General features: G+C 41.2%; 2 protein-coding genes across 4 annotated transcripts; both read right to left on the bottom strand.

The window, feature by feature from the left end:
* Positions 1–3,855: 3,855 nt before the first annotated feature.
* scn4ba (sodium channel, voltage-gated, type IV, beta a) lies at positions 3,856–11,623 on the bottom strand. Of its 2 annotated transcripts, XR_002170163.1 has the most exons (6): positions 10,378–11,623; positions 5,179–5,351; positions 4,865–5,084; positions 4,658–4,787; positions 4,314–4,416; positions 3,856–4,045 (listed from the first exon to the last, which is right to left on the bottom strand). XR_002170163.1 is itself a non-coding variant. In XM_019886073.1 (5 exons), the coding sequence occupies exons 1-5, from the start codon at positions 10,430–10,432 to the stop codon at positions 3,952–3,954; spliced, it is 672 nt and encodes a 223-aa protein (XP_019741632.1). In that variant the 5' UTR covers positions 10,433–10,733; the 3' UTR covers positions 3,856–3,951. The 2 variants fall into 2 exon arrangements, 1 of the variants encoding a protein (XP_019741632.1); XM_019886073.1 differs by lacking the exon at positions 4,314–4,416 and having other exon boundaries at positions 10,378–10,733.
* A 5,252-nt stretch (positions 11,624–16,875) lies between these two features.
* Positions 16,876–23,771, bottom strand: scn2b (sodium channel, voltage-gated, type II, beta). Of its 2 annotated transcripts, none has more exons than XM_019885812.1 (6): positions 23,487–23,771; positions 19,572–19,732; positions 19,278–19,494; positions 18,000–18,192; positions 17,576–17,643; positions 16,876–17,145 (listed from the first exon to the last, which is right to left on the bottom strand). In XM_019885812.1, the coding sequence occupies exons 1-5, from the start codon at positions 23,683–23,685 to the stop codon at positions 17,634–17,636; spliced, it is 780 nt and encodes a 259-aa protein (XP_019741371.1). In that variant the 5' UTR covers positions 23,686–23,771; the 3' UTR covers positions 16,876–17,145; positions 17,576–17,633. The 2 variants fall into 2 exon arrangements, with proteins under 2 accessions (XP_019741371.1, XP_019741372.1); XM_019885813.1 differs by having other exon boundaries at positions 16,876–17,142.
* Positions 23,772–25,546: the final 1,775 nt, after the last annotated feature.

Genomic DNA, 25,546 nt, shown 5'->3' with positions numbered 1-25,546 from the left:
TTCGAATGGAATGTGGGAGTAGACTTGGCAGTGTGGGCAGTGATGAAGTACCTTAACCAGTGGTCCCCAACCCCCAGGCCGCAGACTGGTACCGGTCCGTGGGTCATTTGGTACCGGGCCGCACAGAAAGAATAAATAACTTACCTTAATTCCGTTTTATTTATTTTGGAATCTGAAAGATGTTTTATTTAGAAATGTTACCGGATTCTCTGTTACATCCGTCTACAATATGTCACCCTTGACACAGGTCAAGGCGCGCTCTTTGGTCACGTGATAGGTTACTGCTAAAATGAAACCTGGAGCGCTAGCAAAATGAGTGAAAAAAAAAAAGGCTTTGGAAAGGTTCTTTAGGAAGGGGAAAAAGCTACTTAAAATACGGCTTCAGCTCAACGGGAGATTCCCACGTACCAAGCCCACTTTGGATAATATGCAGCGGTGGTGAGTCGTATTTTTCACTCACTTTGTATTTGCGCTGTATCTTATTTTGAAGGCACGTTTAAACGTTACCATAACGACCAGAGAGTGGTGCGGCCAGATGAGACGTTCCTGGTGTCATGATTCGTGTTTATTATTATGTTACGAAAATACTACCGTTTTCATAGAGGTCGTATCATATTATTTTGTTGTATTTATCCGACACATCTTAAAGGTCGGTCCCTGCAAATATTGTCTGTCATTAAACCAGTCCGTGGGGCAAAAAAGGTTGGGGACCGCTGCTTAGGCCACATGCAGAGTGTTGCAATTCCTTAACAGTTGTTACAGTGATCGTTTCTATACGATTGCTGTGTGTTTAAAAGGTGTCTTTGTAATTTTTGGGAGGCCACAAGACTCCTGGACTGGCAGTATGAGCTCCAGTTGCTCTGGCAGTTTAAATAATTTACCATAAGAAGACATCGCGGTCTTTCCCCATTTTTTTTCGCCTAAATTGTCTTCCCTCAATAGTTCCATTACATGGTATGACTTCTGCCCATAGATGTCAGTTTGAAATGATTTCATCCATATTTTTTTGTGGTCCCTTGCCCTAATAATCTTGCAATTGACTAAAAACTTTAAAAATATGTGGCACAGACATGTGACAAAAAAGTCATTCCTATCACTTGCAGGACGATGTATAAATGCATTGTTACACTTGTATTGTAGCCGAGTAAACAGTATGTGAAAACACTACATTTTGCCTTGTACAATAATGTGTCTCCAATATGTAAACATTTAATTGACAAACTAATTGAGTTGAGACAACAGGCTTCTCATGTCAAGTTGACGAGATGGATATTATACCTAGAGTATATTCAAGTCAGTCCTGCAGCAAGGGTTGTACACAGTCGGCTGATGATAAGTCGTGTTCTCTTTGTGCAGAAAGACAGAACAGGTCAGAATGAGGAAAGGGACAAAGGGTGAATGAGTTTGCATCCATATACGACATCATTAAATATGAATTGTATCTCCCGAAATGACATCATTCAATATGACAGTTTTTTTTATTTTTTGTGGGTGGATGTAAACATTGGCTGTCAAATGATAATAAATTATCATAAGTTTCTCTGTGATAACAGCGCATCTTGCCAGTATCTTTTATACAACTGGAACGTCTCTTTATTTCCCTTTTAAGTGAAGCCCCATTCAGAAGGAGCGCACTAATGTATGGGATGAGCACCACAATAGAGAATGTGCGGTGGACCCATATTAAACGTTGCTAGAACTTTGACGTGAGGTCACCACGGAAAACCAAATTGGCTTTTTTTTTTTTTTTTTTTTTTTTTATGTTCACGACACAAAAATCAGGAGCTAAGATGTGTGCAGCAAACAGACTGTTTTGTGCGCATTACGTTTGAGGTATATGACGCATGTTTAACTCCACCACACTGCCTCTTTTGGGATGTTTGTACCCTTATTAAATCAGTTGCTTGTGGCAATACTTTCATATGTCATCACTTATATCACGGACAAAACACATAAGCCTACAGTAATTAGAAAACCTGCCATTACCGTGACATTAAAGTGATTAATCAGCTATTACATACAAATGGCATCTTTGTTTATGTGAAGAAATCTGTCAAGATGAAGGAAATGACTTAAATCAGACTTGTTTTGCTGCATAAACGGTAAATGTCAAACTGGTAAACGGTAACACTTAACATTTGTAATCTGTCTCCTTATTGCAAGTATCATGAAAATGGTGTCGATGGTGGCTCTGGAATTATGTGTGCCACCAAAGTAATGGCAAGGACGAGATAGACTAAGTCTGTCCCAATACATTTGTCCAATAGTATTGATGAAACGCGACAGACCAATAGACTTTATGATATTGCATTTTAACATTCACTACTAGATACATTCAAAAAGACAAAGTTGTTACTAGCTAGAATAAGGCAATGTTTACTTTAAGTTGATTTCATTGCGTATTAGATGCACTATTGAGGGCACAAACCAGAGTCATTGTTGGGTTGTCTTACGTCAAGTAAAGTGAGACATCAATGGCATTGTTTATAGAGCCGGAACATCTTATACGTCCTCATTAATTATTGGATTCTATGAAGTTATGTCCAATAAAATATATTCAAGGCATCGGCCCACTAAGACGCTTTACCACCATGCCTATCATTGACAAAGCCTTCAACAGGCCTTTTGTCCCGACACACTTCTAAAGTGATCTTTAACATATTACTGTATTGCATAACAATTTCTTTGTTATTGCTTCCATTGAAAGCAAGGAGGAAAAGACATAACACAAATAAGAAAGTGGCCAGTTGGCCAGAGTGAGAAATGTGAACAATAAAACAAGTGAATGGCTGTTGACACATTCTCTTATCGGAAGTATGGCAAATTTGATTTTCAGATTTTTTTTTCATTGTGTTCAAATTGTTTTCTAATAAAATAAGAATGGATTTAAGTTGATTTGTGCAGCCACTCCAAACAGTGGTAAAGTGCTGTATTGTTTGTGTGCAAGGCCCGTGCATGACTCACTGCTATTTGACCACTTAAATATAAGTGTCTGTTTGTGTGTGTGTGTGTGTGTGTGTGTGTGTGTGTGTGTGTGTGTGTGTGTGTGTGTGTGTGTACGCGCACGTGCACGTGTGCGTGCATGCATCCCTAACCTCCTGATCCCAGAATCACCCCTGACTTTCAGTTTTAATGACCTGAATTGAAATCGAGATTTGGACAATACAAGTTTCTGAATTTTAGAAAAAAAGACTCATTCTTCAAAAAAGAACACCACTTATCCATCCAACGATCCATTCATACATCTTCTATTGCGCACTGGGTTCAAAATTACATGTGAGCTGTAGTCTTATCACTGTTGACTTTGGGCATGTGGCGGGGTACACAATGGACTGGTTGCCAGTCAGTCACATGACACAAAAATCATAAAACCATTCACAATCCAATTTAGATTATTCAACTAGCTGGACTTGCATGTTTTTGGAATATGGGAATATGCAAAGAAAACCTCATGCAAGTGTGGAAAACATGCAAACTCCTCACTGAAAAGTCTGATCCACAACTCGAACCCAGAACTTTTGACTGTGAGGCACACTTGCTGTCAAATTCAACACTGTGTAGCTCCAAACATTTAAATGCCGGTTTGGGAGAGGCATCTCAGCTATTTTGTACTCTTCAATTATTCCAACGAAAGCATCTTTCCTCTGTTTGACTCATGTTCAGTTTCATATCAGCGCAAGACTAATCATCAAAAAGAATAAGCGGATATTGACCGAGGTTAGTACATTTAGCGTAGGGAACTACTCGGGAAATGTGAAGACTGCAGAGTTTAATGATACGGGCGGTGAACACTGCAACAAACAGGCTGCCATGTAGGCAAGTGTGACCCAGCCTTCTGCATGTTTTTTTTTTTTTTAAATTGAAGCAATGATGGAGCTGTACATTTGCTTAGTGTACTTGAGAGTGTACATTTGTTGTAACATATATACAAACGTAACGCTGCGTTTTTGCTCATGCCTTTGGTGTTCCTTTGTTGTCAGCTTTGGCTCCTGTAAGTCCATTTTCGGTATTGTCGTTCCCTGAGGCATTTACCAAGCACTCTTTACTGCAAGGTGATGGAGAAACCAAAGATTAGCATGCAGAAGCAACAATATGAACAACAAAAACTATAAATATCCCTGATTCACATGAATGAAATTTTTATACAAGCCATACAAAACAAAACGCATTGAAATGAAAGTGGATATTTTTTAAGGATATTTTCCCCAATTTTATAACCAAACAGAATTTACGTGAATGACAATTAGACATGTTCAAATGCTGCTAAAAGCGTTAAAAATGTTTTACAAGGGTCATCATTTGACTTAGTGCACCTTGCGTTGCTGTGGGGCCATTTTGCCTTTAGGACAGTTTGGAGGTTCACTTGTTGAATTTGGCCTGTTTTACTGCTGCTTCTCCTCGCTCCCGATCCCATCCCTGTTCAGAGATTGTTAAATTTTGCAAACTGTGAGCCTGTGAAGCTAGATATGCTTTCATAATTAAGGCCTACATAAAAGAACTTCAATTGACTTCACTGAAATAGATTTTTTGCAAGCCCTTATATGGTATCATGAGGTTTTCCTCATTGGCTTGTCCTCGATAAAGTGGAAAAGTGTCATAAGTCATGTAAGTTACGCATGCCGTGATGAGTTCCAGTCACCATCTCGAGACAACTTACTTCTTCTCATCATCCTTCAGTAGGAATTGGACCACCAAGGCCTTTATCACCATCACGATGATAACTACGCCAATGACTCCGCCCAACACAGAGACAATGATGACAGTTAACGTATTGTCAACCTCCCTCACTGTGGACAAAGAGACATTGGGTGAGAGGTAGTCGACAAACAAAATACACGATAGGATATGTCAAAATGGTGCATACTTTGATCCACCACATAGAGAGTGAAGACAGTGCTGTGGTTGCGGTACTTCTCTTTCGGGTTTCTTGCAAAACAGGTGTACTCTCCTTCATCTTCAAAGGTGATATTCCACAACAGGACAGAAATATTGTGCTTCTTGGAAGAGCCTACAAACTCTATTCGCGGGTGTTGCACTTTCACCCTGGGCTCCACACCTTCGCTCGGAACCACCCCATTGCATAACTAGACAAACGCCCAAGAAAACTTGAATTGGTTACCCAGACCAGAGCTGACCATAAAGGTTTTACCAATGCGCCAATGCTTATGAGGTCCCTACCATTTGCATTGTGCCGTTATTATAATGCCAGCTGAAGTAGAGCTGGTGAATGCCAATGCAGGATGAGAAGGTGCAGGGTAACAGCACAGTGGAGCCATTCATCGCTTCGATTGATGACACTTTTCCTGTTGTTACCTCCAGTCCACGAACGTGCAGCACATCTGAATCAAAGACTGGGAGTAGGGCGCACAGAATAGATGGGAGTGAGTCGTGAGAGATCATCAGGTGTGCCGCGGGAAAATCATCAGATCCTCAAAATATACATAACAATATTGTCAATATTTGATTGAAATTGTGTATAGTATTCGTAATAATCTAGGTTCTAGTACACGGTGAAGCCTGCCTTTCGCCCAAAGTCAGCTAGGAAAGGCTCCAGTAGTGATGGACAAATGATGCTTCATGAAGCACCTGAGATATTTTTTGTCTCCTGTAGATGGCACTCTTGGTTTGCAGTGGAAACTTAATAACTTTCCATTGCACTAGCACACTTTCCATTGCACTTATCTTCAAACCAAAAGCACCATCAAGAGAAGTAAAACATACCAGTGCTTCATGAAGCTTCATTTTCCCATCACTAATGAAAATATTTAATATTTTATAACACTGGCTAGAATACGACTTTAAGAAGTAGATGATCGCTTCCAGAGAATTTTGACCACTAACATACTTGGAACCAACAAGAATGACCGGCTGGGGACACATATGAAAATAATGCAATATATTGAGAGTGATGTAAAAAAATTTAATTTAGTATTGTTCTTCTTATTCCTACTGTATGTGCATGGGTCCAATGAGTTGTCCTTGCTTCATGACAACCAGAGGAATCCTGACATTATTACTCTGGTGTCTGCCCACCCTTGAGTCCTATTTATAAACACTGTCCTCTCCACACTGACCATCATGGGATCACATTACACTTTGTGCAAACTGGGATTAAAACATTTTACGCCTGTACATTGGTGTTTCAGAGCTGATGTTTCGCCCCTGTTTTTCTTCGAGGTCCAACCACAAAAATAAGACTTGCTGTGTGTACAGTTCCAAATCACAAAATCAGTCTTGTTTCAAATATTTTGTTGTTCCCAAATCTCTTTACGTGTGACGAAACAAATGTGTTTACAAACAGAGCGCGTGTCAGATCATGTCTTCGTAGTTGTTTGGTTCTACTTCTGCCTGCTGATCTGCCCCTTTCATCTTGACTTCGACGAGTGGATATTTTTATCTCCCGTCTGCATTCAAGTTGACTCGTCTTTAATAGCAATCTGAGCTCGGGTCCCCTTTATTCTTTTCTCTTTCTGGAGCTTGTCTCTTTTAATGGACTTTTACTTTTCTTTGAGCTCTGGTCACTTTTAGCTTGTGCGTCTTATTGATCATAGAATGCATCTTGCAGGAATGTTGGAGTGAGATTGAAAAAGGTGCATGGTGTGTTTTTAGATTGACATAGTTGTGTTATCCTTGACCACTCAAGGATTTGAAATGTTTCCATGATGGGAAGGGTTTTGAATGCCTGGACGAACATTTCCATTGATCCATTTTCGATAGTGCTTGTCATCATTACATTGGGTCACGGGTGACCCAATGTAATGAGAGGTGAGAGGCGAGGTACTGCCCTGGCCTGGTCATTGGTCACAATTTAGGCGATTTCAAGTCTTAAAAGAACCAAACTTGCATGTTTTGGAAAATGGGAAGCAATGCTCATGTAAAAACAGGGAGGGGCTGCCATTTGAAGCCTGTCAATGAAAATTTGTTGAATCCTTGCTTATCGATGAAGTTGTAATATTTGAAATTTGGCCAAAATCGTCTGCGATTGAAATTGTGATTTATGAGCGAGCTTCGCATTCACCACGATGGAGAAAAAGTGGAAAAAACAAACGCCACTCTCAAGAATGGAATTTCAGCCATTTACTGAAAAGTAAAAAAGAGTCAAACAAACACTTGCAAGCAGCAACAGTAAACCAAAACTCAAGTCCAGATCCTAACAGAGACTGACGAGCCATGTTCCGAATGTCACTTACTCGGTCACACCCCTTGAAGGGACACATCTGATGTTGTGATTTTTGGCTTGTACAGTAATTACGCTTTATACAACCGATTTATTTCTTTACATTCTATTTTATTGTGTTTTAATTATGATTTTGTATAATACAGTGCTATGGTTTTTATTGTTAAACGTGCAACAATGTGTTGAGGTGATTTTTGGAAGCTCAAATGGATTAATGGAATTTAAATTCATTTCAATCTGTAATATTGATTTGGTTCAAGGGTAAACTGCGTTACGATCTTGGAACAAATCTGACTTGTCATTCAAGGTAAAAATCTGTGAATGTGAATTTGGAGTGTCGCTCTCATTCCACAATTTCTTATTATTTACTGGCCTTGCAATTACTGCACACTCATGTATATTTGTGCTTTATTAGCTCCATTGTCTCAACCCAACGTCAATATCTAAAATCAGTTCAGCTAATGGAACAAAATGCAATTGCTGGCATGTCTTGTCCTTGGCTCAGAGTCAAGGTGATGTGTTTTATTTAAGTAGGCCACGCATTGAAGAGTTAATGTATTTCTGAGCAAACCCACAGAGAACGGGCCGAGAACACAATTACCACTTGGAGAAGGTGGGGTGAGGGAGTGCTGCTGGGAAGAATGGAAAGGGAAGGGGGAGAATGCTCACAGAGGAAGAGAAAAAGGAGGAGGGACAGACATTATGGGTGGGAGATGGGAAGGAGAGCGTCACCAGGAAGAAGCAGAGAGATGGACATAATATCACTTGCATGTGTTGACTCCTATAAGTGCGTGCATCCATGTATGGCAACTTTTGACAAGTTGTATTACAGGTTATTGAAACTTGATAGAGACCTAAGTACCGATATGTGTAGGTATCCTATCTAATCAAGGTAATAATAATGCAGTGGTATATCTTTTGTATTACAGGTTATTGAAACTTGATAGAGACCTATAAGTACAAATATGTGTAGGTATCCTATCTAATCTAGGTAATAATAATGCAGTGGTACCTCTCCTTAGGAAATTAATTGGTTCTGGAAGAAATTAGTTAACTAGAAAATTATGTAAGTAGAGACGTGTTTTCCATCTAAATGCCCTAATCCGTCCCAAACCTCCCCAAAATTCAGACATAAATGTTTTCTAAAGCAAAAAAATGCATCAAAATGTGTAACAAATGCATGTTACAATTAGATTATTGCTTAATAAATGAGTTGTGCATAATGTAAAAACAAAGAATAAAGAATAAAAATATTGGTCATTTACATTTTAACTGCTTCCTCATCTGTTTTTTTGCCCTCTTTAGTTCATGTTCTCTCTCAGAAGTGTTTTTTTCCTAAAGAATTGATCCAAGGACGTTTGCTTTTGTTGGCTTTTATCAATCCTTCGAAAATGTCCTAGGCAAACATCAGCATCGTGAGTGATCGCCGGACTGGTGAACACTTTTCCTGGGTGATTCACATTTACGTAAATCTATCGGAACGCCTCATTGCCCGAGGGGCGAATGACGCCGACACTGCATAGGCACATATCCATCTATTTATCTATCTACACACAGACACATACGGTAGAGGTCTCTCTTAGCCAATGGGATGCCAGGAAGATGCTAGATAAAAGCCAATGGCAGTGCAGCTATAAGTATGTGTGCCTTCACTCTTTCATGAAAAACGAAAGTTAGCCCTAAAGCCAGGTGTTGCTGACAGCCCTGGAGCTGGAACACAGAGCTCCCCTGCACCTCGACTCTGTCTGGAATCTCAGGCCGGGAATGGCTAAAATAAGATTACTTTAATTAAAGCAGTATACAAATTAAGTTGATTAAGATGTGAACTGTACTGTGATTTGAATTTGCAATTGCTGCACTGCTTCACGACCATACTGATGTGTTTATGTATTTTTAAAAGCGGGAGTTAAAAAAAAAAACAACACTCTTGTATCCGTTAAAACTGTCAGTATGACCTGACAATAGGACTTAAGTAAAATGATCTATGAAAATATCAGCCTTCCTTGGTCCCATGTTCTGCTTCTAATGTGATTTGCAAAAAACGACCGCACCTCAGGAAAAAGCAACCAATCGGAAACAGAAACCCACAAATTGGACAGATCCTGAGACAAAGCAAGTGTGAAAAGGAGTTTTCTTTCACGGGGGGATCTCAGGCCACTTGGATGCAGAATTGACATGGAATGCAACATTGCTGCTCAAGAGATACATTTTTTCATCTCAGATTTTTAATTACCGTAATTGTACATAAAAAAAACAAAAAACATTTATTTTTAGAGTAACACTCCATGACAAATAAGTAGTGTAGCAGCCGTGGCTAACATAAGCTTGTTTTCAGTCCAGATTAGGCCTGGTACACACATAAAGAGAATGTTTTTGTCATGTTTTTCCCCTTCCTGAACACCACATTATATTATGTGTCATACAATTATCCATTAAGAAGGTCCGATGGCCTGAGATGTGTTCAGTTAATTTTCCCCAATTATTAGGGATCAATTTAAAAGCGGGAGTTGGGGGGCAGTGCCCTCCCCTGGGGGTGCACTGTTCCCCAGTGCCGGTCCCAAGCCCGGAGAAATGGGGAGGGTTGCGTCAGGAATGGCATCCGGCATAAAACTTTTGCCAAGACGACCATGCGAGTTGGTAGGACGGTTTACAGGGGCGGATGGAAATTACTGACTCGCTGTGGCGACCCCTGAATAGGGATGTGCCGAAAGGAGAAGAAGAAGAAGATTAGGGATCAAAATTGGTTGGGGCAGACAATCTTTAAAATAACAAATGATATTTGAATAGCTACGGACAAAAAAAATCTTTCCGTGTGGGGAAAGCCGACTACTCTCAAGTCATCACTCTGTGAATTTTCATGCGGAAAGGGAGGAATCATTTGGGCATCTCTCCATTTCTGTGACCAATCCAACTCGACATAATTCATCCGAAAAAAGGTTCATGTTCTGGACCTTGATAAGTACAACTCAAATTGTATGTCAGCAAGTTTGCACTCCAAGGTGTGGGAGGTAAACCCGAACGTTTGGACTTGAAGGTATGGATTTACTGTGATGGCAATGAGCCACCCACTTTGCATACAATTAGTTTGACACAGAGGAAGTAAACGATGCTCTGAATGAGAACAAATACACTTCATACCACCAACACACGGAAAGGTGCAAAACAAAAATTTACGGTGGACAGAAAGAAGTCCAACTCACCGAGCAGCAGCGCAAACAACAGACCTGGCACACCGGTGTTTTCCAATGACGCCATGATACCACTTATCTTGTCCGAATGCTTGTGTTTTTCCCTATTCTGAATGTTGCCCTTGTCCTGTCACAGTTGAATTTGGCCAAAAACAAAATGTGGCTCTCTTACAGGTCTTTGGAGAAAGGTGGTCGTGCTTTCAGTCCCTCCCTTTGCCCCCCACCCCCTCCTGTCCCAGGAAGGACGCGTAAAGAGTTCTGTCCAGGCTGGGGAATGCGTCCCCCCCCCCGGCCCCCTGTTTGTGTCCCTGTCTTCCCCTCTCACTCGCCCACTCTCTCTCTCTCTCTCTCTCTCTCTCTCTCTCTCTCTCTCTCTCTCTCTCTCTTTCTGTCTTCGGTCAGGAGTCTCAGTGGTGATCCAGCAAGCCACAAAAAAAAAAAAGGCAGCACAGAAGCTGTTTGACGACGTGCTGTGGAGTCAGATATAGCCTCAACACTCAGGCAGCAGAGGGATCTGTCAGGCAAGCGCACCAGCCAGCAAGCCACACAGAGGGGAGATGTAGGCTGGAGCAGTGCTGGATGGAGTCTGGGAGAAAGGAGGCACAATGAGGGATGCTGGCGCAGAGCGGCCAGGCAGAGGAGCAGAAAGCGAACGTTTCCACGGCCGGCGAGGAGAGAAATGAGTGCGGAAGGTACTGCAGAGGGACAGAGGGGATGAAAAAGAGAGAGAGAGAGAGAGAGCTGGGAGGAGGGCGGGGAGGCTCGGGGTGTGTGTTAGAGAGGTGAAGGTGATTACCAATGCCATGTTCACACACACATGACAATTCAGGGCAATTTCGCTGACTCAGCCATACTTTACAGGAGTTGAAGACAGGATGAGTGCTTTGCTTCAGTCACGCCACATGAGCACCACTCAGTGTCGTCTTTGCTGCATCCTCTTGGCCTGTCTCACTTCCATGCGTCTTTTACTTCACGCTCCCTCCCGCTGTCTTGCACTGGCAACCATCTGACCTTGTTCAATGGCAAGACAGACATCTTAATCTATATGACTATCACGGTTAAGGCAAACAGACAACAAGGTCAGACACAAAAATAATGGACGTTAAAATAAGAAACCATCGGAATCAAGTTAACTTCCATCCATCTTTCCATTTTCGATGCAGCTTGTTCTCTTTCGAAGCCGATAGCCCAGACGACTGGGCCATAGGCGTGATACACATTGGACTTCAATGAGCAAAAATAATTTGATATACTGTTCGGTAAATTGAGTGACGAGCATACTTAGTATAGTACTTCAACAGCCAATCAGAACCTATCAACATAAAAACATGTCTAAGCAATTATTAAACAACAGAATATAATTTAGGTATTCTTAACATGAAATAATGTGATGCTCAAACATAAAATAATAATTATTAATATAACATAAGCTTACATTTGTATCAAATAATTGTTAACTTTTGGTCCCGCTTTACACCTGATGATCTCTCACCGATCACGAGTAGTTGTTCATCACACTCCGGTCTATTTCACGCTCCTTGGGGAATGCTGTGTTGATTAATCTTAACGCAGTAATCATCAAAGACAAATATATCCTGAAACTGTAAACCAAAAGATTGAAATCTAGCTGCCGAGGTGACATAATTTGAACCTTCTCAAACCCATCATATGAGCCCTTCACCAACATTACACAAAGCAAAGAGACCTTCCATAAATCTCATCCAAACCACCAACGCAACCCTGCAGTGGCAGTGAGGGATTGCGGTCCACGCCGTTGATGTGCAGACTGACCTCCTTCACTGGATTCATCACTTCCTACTTTAATGCCTGCGTCAGCTGCATAAAAGTCATCACAGTGAACCACGACTTTATCACTGGTCATTTTCTTTGCTTTCTCGGTGAAAAATCAATTTATCTTCTTGACAACATGAAAGTCATCTATGCAGAAGGTGGGTCACGAAGGTCTTCAAATTAATGTTGATTTGTTCTGGATGGATCTGTGCATTACAGAGTGTCCTTCAAATTACGACTACTCTTTCTCATTCTGTCTCTCATGTAGTTCCCGTAAGATCCACAATTCACGATTCAAATAGGAGTGACCACACATACACGCACCGGTGTGGATCGTTCGATAAACACTCAGAGAGCCAAGGGACAAGGGAGTTAACCTTTGCAAGTCCACGATCATATGTAGTGGCAGTGGCATATGTGCACACGCACCTGCTCCTGCGCGGGGGTGACCTTGGAACGCTTTGAAGGCGGAGCAAGAGAGGACATTGCACTTACGAGAAGAGGGGAGAGGAGAATATTAGCGAGCGGTGGGAGAAAATCATGGTGGGAGGGAAGGAGGAATTTGTGAAGATGCAGAAAAGGGTCTGCGGGGAGTGGATGTAACAGGAGGCAAAAAGGAGTAACATGAGAGAGAGCGACGGAGGGTGTGGAGGATTTCTTTCTGGGGCGGCCGAGGTGCTGAAATGCTGCAGTCAAGCCACATGGATAACATTGCTGACACGCACGAACAATACACATAGAACTGCTCACCGGCCGTAACCCTTTCTCGACCACACCAACGTCATCTTTCTGGATGTGCCCCCCCACACACACACAAAGAGTCTGATTAACCTCCCTATCACCCAACACTTGGGCCTGCTCTCCTTTCTCGTCTCCCTCCCTTTCCTCCTCTCTCTCTTTGCACCAGCCGGTGAGTGAGCACATTTCAGAGAGCATCCTGAGTGGCCCTGTCTCAGCCTCATCTTCAGACTGTCCCCATCTGAGCATCCTATCTTTCACTCTTCTCACCATGACCCTTTTTTCCCCCCTTCGTTCTGGGTCCACCATCTCCTCTGTGTTGTCTTTCTGCGGTTTCCACGTCTTTTCCAATCGCTCTGGGCCGTCCCATCTGACAGTTTGGCGGGGAACAGGGTAAAATAAAAAGGTGAGTCCCGTTTAAAAGGGAGGGACAAAGTTTTGCAAGTGTTAGCTCGAAGTTGCAGACTTGGGTGCGGAGTCATCACGGAATATTAGATATGCCTGTGTGCAGAGATTATTACGGCGAGATTGTGCAGACTTGTGGTTGGCCTTAAAATGAAGGACGCTCGAAAATGGCTGTGATGTACTTGATAAAGGCAGAATGTTTACTATATAGCCATGAAAATCGACTCTCACTTACATTTACGGTATATTTCTTGTGTCCAAAATGATACTTTTATCAACTGTGATTTGTCCATTTGTGAGGACAAAAACTATTTTTTTTGTTTTGTTGCATTGCTATCTTTTAGATGGAAATGGTAAAAGGTTGCGGGGAGTTGTGTTCAGAGATGGATTAATTAATTACAGGCATGTTATTTATATATAGATATAGATATAGATATATATATCTATATCTATATCTCTATATATATATATATATATATATATGTGTGTTCTAAATCTCTTGCTTAGCATGTTTTAGGACAGCAATATGGAATTAGTGATTAGCAAGTCTGCCTCACAGATCAGATCTGAGCTCTGGCCCTTCTGTGTGTGTGCGTGTGTGTGTTTGTGTGTGTGTGTTATTCCTGTGCTTGTGTGTTCTCTCTTGGTACTGTAACATCCCCAAAACATGCATTTTAGGATGAATTTTGTTAATTGAAGACTCTCGTGCGGGTAAACGGTTCAGATAATGGATGGTTGGTATGAATAATGTGGAAATGGTTGACAAGAGCGTTCATCATCCATATTTAAATTGGCTTATAAACACACGTAAATGTTGAGTTTACTTATGCTGAAGTTTTCAAGAGCATGTGTGTCATGAATTTAGTCTCACGAAGATGTTTTGTCCTTCTGTCCTTCAAAGTCTTATGTGATTCAAACACAATAAAGGGCAAATATGATGAAATACTTTATTCCGATTTTTTTCCCCAACATTCGCAGTGCTGAAATTAAGGATACATGGAGAACATATCTTCCGTAGCATATAATCACCATGCTATGTTGTAACTATAAAGTGCACATCTTCCAGGAAACCATTTACATACCTAACATTTTAGATGCTTTTCTCATTGACACCTTTTTTTTTTTTTTTTTGCATGCTCTCAATTACAGTATTATCTAAAACAGTGGTTCTCAACTGCTGTCAGTCTGGGATCCGCATTGTCTTATTGTTGCAAAGATGCATGTTTTTTTAGTAAAAAAAAACAAACAAAAAAACATAGTAAGGTATGTTACTTTTTAAATGCAGTTTCAAATGAGTCTGACATACTGCCAAGAACATATTGAGCTATGAAGTGCGTTTGCCCAAGCCTGCGTTGCACTGTTTTTGTTCAGAGAGGAGCTAGTGACTAGAACAAAAGTGTGCTTACACCTCAGTACTGTCCTGGGAAAAAAATAAATAAAAATATAAAAATCAGAATACTGGTAGATATAATTTTTTTACGAGCTGCACTTTTGGGTCCCGACCCACCAGTTGAGAAGCACTGATGTGAAATATGTGACAATGTGCAAAACAGTGACCTGACCTTTGAGACAGGAAAGGATATCATGAAAATCTTAAGACACACACACACACACACACGCACGCACGCACGCACGCACACACACACACGCACACACACACGCACACGCACACGTACACGCACACACACACTTTTGCTTTGCTGCAATTGGAATGCAAATCTCTATAAAATACAACTCCAGTTGGACATCATGCTTCTATAACAAACTTTCTTTCGTATTATTTAAACTAAAAAAAAAAAAAGATACAAAACATCAAGGCAGCAATTTGTTCTTCTTTTCAAACACAATTTTCTTGTCGAACAATGAAATAAGTACGATATAGATAAAAAGTGTCCATTGCTACGCAGTGTAAAAGATTAAGCATGCACACAGAAACCCATGTTTGTTTCTCGTTCTGACATAACTTAAGACTAGTACATGTTGAAATGTGTTAACCCACATGCATTGAGTACACTACACTGTTTTTGTCTCATCAAATGGTTATGGCGCTGAACTAAACGAAACAAAGTGAGGGACCTGTTCAACTATTGAGATGAGACACACTACAATCAATGACATTTTTGAGCTCTTGATGCTCTGCCTTGACGTGATGGTTTACTCCAGGCTGAACATCTGCCTGAAGTAGTAATTTCCGTAAACTATAGAGGGATGGATGGCACGGTACATGCACGCTGCTTAACACAGGTTAAGACGAGCGCTTTGCGCCATTGTGGGCGTCAACACAGCTGAATTGACTGGCCACCAATACATGGGACTCCTTCCTTTCCATTTAAAATTGGTGCATAAGAGGCGCGCAGTCCTTGAAATGGCAGAAATGGAAACGTATTTGCTGGAGTTCATGAGGGAGGTTGTAGTGCGTAAAGTACGACTATAACACACTGGCAAACCAAAAATAACCGTCTACTTCTGTGCTTCGAAATAATTTTATTGCATGCGGTGCGCGGAGTCAAATATCAGCTTGAACTAATAAGGACTATATCAGTTACCAATGTTAAATAAATGTTTTTCAAAATAATAGTCAATTACAACATTGATTTTGCCTGGTTAATGTGATTTTTGCTCTTGGATCTTAGCGAGCTGCGTTGGCACATCAGGGATATAGACAAGCCTCATTTTTATTAATGGTTATAAGCTGTTATCTGTAAGGGCCAAGCGATGCTTGTTTTTAACATCCCGGTAGGTCATGTAGCACATAGCATTCAAAAGGCTGAAAGAGCCACTGGGGGCTGGAGACCCCAATACTAAACCATTGAGTTAGCCCTGAATCGGAATTCTTCATTTGGTCCAACGCACAAAGCAAGATTCGTAAAAAAAAAAAAAAAGGATTGGATGAGTTTGGTGCCGAAGAACATGACAGCCCTTCAAATCCCTTTGGGGTGTACTGGAATGTTAATTTTTCCAACATGAATGAACTCAAATATCTCATTTAAAATATTTTTATGCAAAACAAAGAGGCAGCGAAAACCATATTTTCTTCCATTTCAAGTGTTGCAGGCCGGTGTTCCAATACTTTTGTCCATACGGTATATATCGTGAGAAACAAAATATTTCGTGTTCTTTGATCCTTTTGTTTTACTGTGATGTTCCAGTGCTAATCTGTCATACATGTTCAATGACAAATTTGTTCCTTGGATAGATGAACATGTATAACATACCGTATTTTCCACACTAAAAGGTGCACTGGATTATGAGGCGCACCTTCAATGAATGGCCTATTTAGTAATTTCTTTCATAAATTGGGCGCACCGCATTATAACTCGCAATCTACAATACCTTCCACTCAAGGAAATGCCAACAGAATGATCAGATCTCAGTAAAACTTATTTAATAAAGCAGCGACACAGTTCACGTAACCAACCAAGTTATAACATTGATTCATTAACGTTGAACTCTCTTGCCACTGCTCTATTTCCGTGTTCAACTGTGTAACCGATCGCCTTAAGTTTGAACTCTGCGTTGTCAGCATGTCTCGAGCAAGGAGCCATTTTGGGGTCGAAATATTACTGTAACTCGAATTTTAAGGCGCGCTGTGAGCTTCTACGAAAATGGAAGGCTTTCAGGTGCACCTTTTAGTGTGGAAAATACGGTACCAGTAGTTACCATTGTAGATGTAATCAGTGTCTGTAAAGAGACAAACACACACACATCTCTCTCTTTCTTAAGCACAAACACGCACACACTTGTGTCCACTGAAACACACAAACATGCAGAGGGAACAGATGCACTTGGTGGTGAATGATTCAGTCAGTGGTTGTTCTGGACAGAGGAATGACGACACAATATCTTCTGGAAGAAAACAGAAGGAACAACCTGAACAATCTTCGAACCCAAAACAAACATCCACAAGCAGTGAAACATACAGTACTTTTGAAATTCTATTGAAAATCTATTCTCCTTGTTTGTTTATGAATGAGAGTGATCGAGGAAAAAGCAATATTACAATAGAAGTGAATCCGTAAAATTGTAAATAATGTCATAAACTCTCCTTGATGTACTGCAGAAGCTAAAGTCGATGTAATATACTGGACCATGTGAAAAAACAAAACAGTCATTGAAGTATAATTGTCTGTGTTGACCTTCACTTAAATAAAATGTAAATGGTCAGAGAATGTATATTGCATACATCATTAGTTAATCATGGATAAACATCCCTGAGTGCACATTATGATGTCGCTCCCTCTGTTTTTGACAGCAAGACAATTGAATAGAAGTTTACCAGGGGGACGTGCTGGGTCGACAGCTCTGCAGGCTCCTAATTTGTTCTGATGACCCATTTAAGTTTGTCTGCAAATGTCAGAAGAGAGATTGACATTCAGAAAGAGTTTGATCAGAGAGGGTTAGAAAGTCTGAAGCTTGGTTGACAATCTGTGAGCAAAATCATAAAGTCATCCGAAAATAGACGCTGGAGCTGATGCCAGCTGACACTCTGGACTGGTTCCAGTTGATTAAAGGGGCCAGGGACATTTTTACTAATGGGCTTACCTGGGCTGAAGGCCAGGGGACTATCAGAATTAAAAAAAAAAAAAATTCTGTGCAACCCGTGGCTGTAATTATAGTGTCCTAAGAGTCTTAATAGTTTCATATAATTCTGCCACTTTTTGAACTTTTTTTTTTTCCGATGTGAATGAATGATTTCCTACTTTGTCCCCTCATCTGCGGCACCTTCGGCCTCTAATTTCCCCTCCTCCTCCATCTTCTCCTCTGAGGTCAGATCCTGTTTGAGATGATGACGGAGAAATTTCACAACCACCATGGAAAGGATGAGGAGAGCAAGCGCTCCGCCCACCGATGCCCCGATTGCAACGGCGATCGTCGAGTCTCTCGGGGGGGGAACTGAAGGAAACAAAGGGGAGAGTTAAGTATATCGTATGGACAAGAAATGGAGTGCAGTGCTGGCTAAAAGCTCCACTGGGCTGATTAAACAGAGTGGAAAGAAAGTGCTGCTGAGTTAGCCTAGCTAGCGTGTAAGTGGGAGAAAGATGCTGAGGGACTAAGTTCAACCTCTCGTAGGCCATTAATAAATAAAAAGCTGACTCGTGAGCAGAAGGTCTGCAAAATCAAACAAACACACACACAAAGTGATGTTACGTCGGATTATTATTTGGCATCGAGAGTATTTGGAAAGAACTCAAAGACATTTCTGCAGTTTAGAAAGAACTGTAAAAAGATGTCCATTTGCGGATGATGTCAAGTTGGGAGACAGCCTTCTACCCCCGATCATGTGTGACAACCCGCTACCCACACATACACCAATCGTGCCAAAACAAAAATGCACCTTTAAAATGACTAATTTGCTCATCAAATGATTAGAAAAATTCTTCTTCACAAAAGTTCTTTCCAGCCCTGTAATGTATGCAATCGAACCCATCCATCCATCCATTTTCAGATCCGCTTTATCCTCACAAGGGTCGCGGGGGTTGCTGGAGCCTATCCCAGCCGTCTTAGGGCAGTAGGTGGGGGACACCCTGAACCGGTTGCCAGCCAATCGCAGGGCACACAGAGAAGAACGACCATCCGCGCTCACACTCACACCAAGGGACAATTTAGAGTGTTCAATCAGCCTGCCATGCATGTTTTTTGAATGTGGGAGGAAACCGGAGTACCCGGAGAAAACCCACGCAGGCCCGGGGAGAACATGCAAACTCCACTCAGGGAGGCCGGAGATGGAATTGAACCCGGTACCTCTGCATTGTGATGTTGACGCGCTAACCACTGGATGCAGTTGAACCACTAAAGTGAAATACTTCTGCATTTGTACGCGTTGGAAGTTCGACTAACGCTGTCAAACAAAAAAAAAAAAAAAAAAGGAGAATCAACCACTCTACAATCTGAGCTCTATTGACTGTATCCTCAAGGCAAGTTTGGGATCAAGATGAGTCCACATTTATTTCTCCAGGAGGGAGGGGTGAGGATCTTACGTTCAGTCGAAACTTTAAGGTTGATGGCCCCGTGTCCATGTATGCGGTCCGGGGGATTGATCACGTAACAGTTGTAAATCCCTTCATCTTCCTCCTGAACATCTAATAGAGTGATGGAAAGGTCATTCTTAGCCAGGTTGCCCGCAAATAGCACCCTCTCTCCAAAGCGCTCTGGAAGCAAAGCCACCATTCCTTTCTTCCTATCGTATGCCAAAAACTATGGAAAGACAAAAGCAATGGTTGGTAAATGCAGTTTTGACAGTGCGTTTCTTCATATTTGGCGATCTTTCTGACCATTTTTTCTGTATCGTTGATTGATTCATGGTAGGTCCAGTTCATGACAAACTTGTTTGTGTCTATCTGATAGCAGGAAGTGAAACTGCACGGGATTTTGATGTCTGATCCATTCATGACGTGGATTTTATTGGGCACATTTACATCCATGCTTGAACAACCTGAAAGAAAACAACAACATATCATTAATTGTTGGACAGAAAAATGGGATGACGAGTACATTTCCAGTGGCAGACGTTGTGTGGGGAAAAAAAAACAAACAAAAACAAATCAATGGAACCTTGACTGTTCTCGACCAAATCGTTTTTCAACCAGAAAATTCGAGATTTTTAAGACCTTGAATTTTTTGGACAACTGGTAGTTCGGAGTTGTTAGTGCACAAATATATCTCCATCATCACAAAAAAGAATAGAAAAGATTTTTATTTACTTAAAAAAAAAATCGTTGAGACAACTTGGAAAGGCAATGCTACTCTATTAAGTTTTTAAAGTGTTTCCACTGCGTTCTTAAAAACAGCTAAACCCAACAATATTCCACTTCAAAGTCACTTGAAGTTATCACATACGTGTCGTTTGAACAATGATTGCCGGTACTTCTATATGAATGATGAGTCTGGTAAGCATGAGTTTGCACTCCCCTGACAGAATTGTGTGTGTGTGTGTGTGTGTGTGTGTGTGTGTGTGTGTGTGTGTGTGTGTGTGTGTGTGTGTGTGCGTGCGTGTGTGAAGGGACTCTGCACCATTTTCTACTGCAGTTGGGTGTTTTTGGCTTGGTTCCCACTGCTGCTGCACCACTGCCTCTCTGCAGCGTGCCGCATGCGCCGCGCGCGCGCGCACGCACACACACACACACACACACACACACACACACACACACACTGGGATTTGAACAGAAGACACACACACACACACATACACACACACACACAAAATGGAATTTGAACAAAGCTATGTACACTTTTTCCATCCACTGGGCAGAAGCAATGAATGACTCAGCACTCCTACACAGGAAAGACAGGCAGGTACTCTATGAGCCAGTGGCACTCGCAAAGACAAGAAGTACTGCAGTGAAGCAGCCTCATGCATGCCTCAGGCCCTTTGCCCCTCCCATCTTTGTCTGCCTCACTTGCCCCCCCCCTCTTATTTTCTATCAACACTCCTGGTACCCAAAATGTCAGTTAGCTCATCCTGTCGTCCTTATTATGAATACATGTATCTGTCTCTTTGGTCTTTGTGTGTTCGGTGTGTGTTACACATGCAAGGTCAATGCCGGAAAAGTGAAGGTGAATGTACAGCACGTTGAATTCTCGCTCATTTTATGTTATGTGTGGGTTTGCGTGTTCTCCGTTTGCTTGCGGGGGTTTCCTCCAGGCCTCCTGCCACATTCCAAACACCTGCATGTTGTGTTCAACGAAGATTCCAGAGGTGGGAATGTGATCATTATTAGAGGTGTAGAAAAACTCAGGCTTCAACAATTGGTTAAGATATTAAAACTAGTTTTTGTTTATTTGTTTGTGAGTGACCTACAGGAAAACGCAGTCAGGAGAGGCTCAGAAGCTGAACATCACCTGCACGTGAGGAGTCCCCCAAAAAATTCATCAATAAAAGTCTTTTCCATTTTTGTTCTCCTGTCTATGCTTTCTACTGATTTTATTTTTGAATCCAATGTTCATGATGTCATTGGTAAACTTGCTGAATTTGTGCATTTCCTCTCCAAATACATGGCTGATGCAGGAAGTGGGGCAGCAAGCAGCTATTGTCACCTCAGATGGCCCCAATCCCTCACAAAAACTGGAAACAACACAGTTCAACGGGACCATCTATTGGTAAAATTACTGTACTAACACAGATGAAGCTATTGGTAAGTGCCTGTCCTGTCTCCGATATAATGTTTTCAGACACTTCCAATATACATTTTGATTTTCTGTATTCAGGCAAATTATTTAACGTTTATGTGTTAGAGTGCAACTTTAATTTTGCTTATTGCATAAAATTGCAGACAAAGCACCAGGGGCGGCAAAAAGGATTACGCTTCCACACTGTCTTCAGCAGCCTTGTTTTGAGTGGCTCTGGCAGCCTCACTAATTGAATTTGGTGCCGGTGTTTGACACAGCCAAGTAGCTGCTAGCCAGGCTGCTCTCGTCATACTGTACAGCTCACAAATGGTGGGCAATTAATTAAAAAAATAAATAAATAAAACACTCCCAGAGAAATTCTCATCTTTTTGGATAAAAAGAATTTGATGTGCACTGGAGATGACAAAGTTACTCCTGCTTCTTGCGCTCACTGGGCAAGCTGCAATAGTGTCCGTGGAAAGATCATTTTCCCATCATTTAAAAGATGCAAAACATTAATTCGCAATAGGACTGCAAAAGAAAATTTTCTGACTGGAATCATCTGTACTAAGATGGAAACATTTTGAAACTCAAAGAAGAAAATGAAGACTTGGAGACTATGTGAAAGTAATTAAGGTAAGGCATTTTAAATTGACCTGTGAAACTCAAAGAAGAAAATGAAGACTTGGAGACTACGTGAAAGTAACAAAGACTAAGGTAAGGCATTTTAAATTGACCTTAATAAGATCAGGTATGAACAATAAAATAACTTCAAATTCAAATACAAAACGAGACTTCGAACTTATAAATATTTTTTGTTATTAAAATAAAATAATGGGGGCAATTATTTATTTATGTATTTTTATTGGTTTTAAACAATTTTCTATGTCTTGCTGCTAACTTAATGGCAAATAAGCCACTCCATTTGGCTCGTAAATCTGATTTATATTTAATTAGACAAACAAATGAGTTGAAGAAGATGTAACTGCAAAATATTGAAACAGACATATCTACAGTGAAGCTGGGGTCATTTAATTGAGTGGCCCGTTGCTGCCCTCTAGTGACGCCAATCGGTAACACAATGTTCAGAGAGGCTGTTGAAACAGCACAAATTGATAGACAAGAAAACGTATGCAGAGCTACCACAACGAAGAAATACTGTAATCCTGACATATTTGCCCAGCTTAAGAAAACAAGGCTGTTGATGTACGCAAAGGCATTACACCACAAGCTTTCCCACATAACTGCATTCTGAGTTGTTGTCATGGAGACAGAAAATGGTGTGGCACCTCACTTGGTGAAAAAGATCAATACGGCTAAACAAAAGCTGCTTCCTGTAGACAGTTGACCACTTTGCCACTTTGCTAAATTTAGCGTTTCCAAATCGCCTGCATTTTTGGTTTGGAGCGAAACAGAGAAGTTGGAAGGCGTCTTTCTTGACACCTGAACATTACCTTTTTTTTTCGGGGGGTGGGGGGGTGTCCATATACCTTTCTTATTCATACTGCCACCCTCTCCCCCACCAATGTCAGATTTGTTTGAATTGGATGGGGGTCTTCGGGCACAGATTCCCAACAATTCAAGATCTAAATATCACAAAATCGACGTTTCTAGTTGATGGATAGCCTTTACAGCTGCAAGCATCATTATAAAAACAAGAAGGCAGTTGCATATACATTCGTGTGCTGTCACAGTACCGTCAGGTAAAGCGAATACAGTATTTGGTTTGAATAGTAATTACGCTCATCTTCATTGGCCTTGGGCATCCACACTAAGTGATAAGATTGTGGGTTTCAGCTGTAAGTGGTATCGACATGTGTAACTCAGGCACCACAGAAACCTGTAGACTCCATTTTTAGTTTTACGTGGCACATCTTAAATGGGGACGAGAGGGTGTATTTAGGCCTTAGAAATCAGAAAAATGGCGAAGACAGCTGTTTTTACAAAATGTTTCGATTTTATGGCTTGAGCGACGTCATTTCTAAATGTAATTCTACACAAGTCACATAAATACAGTAATAAGATGCGATAATGTGCTTGTTGAGTGAAGCCCTCCTGTCAATGTAGGGCGGCGTGCTTACCGGAGACGGAGAGCATCATCATTACCGACAACAGCAGTAACCGAACGTCAGACCTCCATTTCCCCAGTGCACTAACACACATGGCCGCTGCTTCGGGAAGCACAAACAACGTTTTCACACCTTCAGAAAAATAATGACGGTGGGAAAAAGAAGCAAAAATATAATTGAGAGTGACTAAAAAGGCTAAAAAAAACAGCATATGTTTACATGCAGGACATGGCTGGCAGTGTCTGTAGCCTTATGACGGTTGGTCTCATGGTTGCCCATTTGTTTGCATCGGAGGCGGGAGGGTGAAAACAGACGAGGAATGAAATGCATCACTATGCTTCTGAACACTTTTTTTCAAAAGGTGATATCGCGTAAAAAAACCAACATTATTTTTTCAAAACTGAAAATATAATGCGATGCATCACAACGATCGCTTTAAGTAGCCTGTTGCTGTAGGCTATACGTGTACATTCAGATGAAGCGCCACTGTATGCGTGAAGTTAGAAAAGTGTTTTTTTCCATATTGATTGAGAATGGAAGGTAAACTGTGTTTTTTTTTTCTTTCTCATATTGACTGAGAATGAAAGGTAAACGGTTCAGACACCTGCCAGTAAGTGTTTGGAATAAATGAAGTAATCGTGCACACTAAACAAATAATTTCCCCATCCCAATCGATCTTCAGGGCTGCAAGGATTGGAAAATGCAGGAATACGGAAAATAAAATAATTAGAGCTAAACAACAACTGTCAATCACGGTCAGGGAGAGTGAGAGGATTTTGTAAGACAAAAATAATGTAGAGTGTTGCGATCCCTCTGTTTTCTTCCCCGGTGTTGAACATAAATCACTTGCAAGCCAGACTCCGAGTCGATGGCTTTAATGACATCTTCAAATGTCATCAACAAGCAGTTCAAAGTGAACCTGCAAATAGCGCGTAATAATGTGCATCGATAATCATGCCCAAAGTGGTATATGAATATTTTGGCTTCTTCTTCGTTTTCTTCATTCGTGAATGTAAGTTAGCCCAAGGTCGATTCATGGGGTACTATACCCTAAAGTGAATTCTAGATTTGTTTTATTTAACACCATTCATATCAACAAATTGCTCTGTGTAGTCAATATAACTAATTCAGCATTTGATGGCAACTTCCAGTATTCCAGGTTTATTGTAGTTCTTTCTGGAGCCAGAGGACGGCGCTGTGACTCTGTGTTCACAACACCACACTAAGGCAAGTATGTCTCAAAATATAAAACGCTTTTCTAGTTTTCATTTCGCCGCTAAAAACCAAAACAAACATCTTCTATTTAGGGCCACATGCATACATAACATGCATACATTATGAAGTGCCTACAGCATGTCAGTGGAGATTTGCAAATCAACGAAAATCTTTCCTTTTTTCCCCCTTCTTCTTTTTCTTCTTCTTCTTCTTCAAAATAAACCAAAACCTTGCGTCTATCAAAGAGGTCTCAACTGGAATTGGCCAGCATTCTTCTTTTCATTTCTTTTGTCCTTCTGCGGGAATTTTTTTTTTTTCCCATCCATCCATCCATCCATTTTCCGGACCGCTTTATCCTCACAAGGGTCGCGGGGGTTGCTGGAGCCTATCCCAACTGTCTTCAGGCTGTAGTTGCTGTATGCTCTCTCCCGGCCTGTGTGGGTTTTCTCCAGGTACTCCGGTTTCCTCCCACATTCAAAAAACATGCATGGCAGGCTGATTGAACACTCTAAATTGTCCCTTGGTGTGAGTGTGAGCATGGATGGTTGTTTGTCTCTGTGTGCCCTGCGATTGGCTGGCAACCGGTTCAGAGTGTCCCCTGCCCACTGCCCGAAGACATCTGGGAGAGGCTCCAGCAACGACCCTTGTGAGGATACAGCGGATCGGAAAATGGATGGGTGAAAAAGCTGTCATTCAAACACGTGTGTGTAGACTTTTTTATATCCAATGAAGAGACTAATGCCAAGTACAAAAACTTGGTTAATGAAATCAATCAGTGGATTAACATTCTGCGTGGAGTCGCTATCTGGGGTTCGCAGTGAGAAATCGCTATACTACCAGCGAAGAAAAAAACCCAG

Source organism: Hippocampus comes, unplaced genomic scaffold, assembly GCF_001891065.2.
Source record: "Hippocampus comes isolate QL1 unplaced genomic scaffold, H_comes_QL1_v1.1 scaffold29, whole genome shotgun sequence".
NCBI classification, from domain to species: domain Eukaryota; kingdom Metazoa; phylum Chordata; class Actinopteri; order Syngnathiformes; family Syngnathidae; genus Hippocampus; species Hippocampus comes.
The sequence above is the reverse complement of the archived record's forward strand: the minus strand, read 5'-3'. Positions and strand labels throughout refer to the sequence as shown.

Coding starts and splice junctions, on each gene's coding strand:
- scn2b (XM_019885812.1), bottom strand. CDS start 23,685: ATGCTGTTTTTTTTAGCCTTTTTAGTCACTCTCAATTATATTTTTGCT. Junction 19,495..19,571: donor TCAACGATACAGAAAAAATG/GTCAGAAAGATC, acceptor GTCTTTCCATAG/TTTTTGGCATACGATAGGAA. Junction 18,193..19,277: donor CCTTAAAGTTTCGACTGAAC/GTAAGATCCTCA, acceptor TGTTTCCTTCAG/TTCCCCCCCCGAGAGACTCG.
- scn4ba (XM_019886073.1), bottom strand. CDS start 10,432: ATGGCGTCATTGGAAAACACCGGTGTGCCAGGTCTGTTGTTTGCGCTG. Junction 5,085..5,178: donor ATAACGGCACAATGCAAATG/GTAGGGACCTCA, acceptor GCGTTTGTCTAG/TTATGCAATGGGGTGGTTCC. Junction 4,046..4,657: donor CTGAAGGATGATGAGAAGAA/GTAAGTTGTCTC, acceptor ATCACCTTGCAG/TAAAGAGTGCTTGGTAAATG.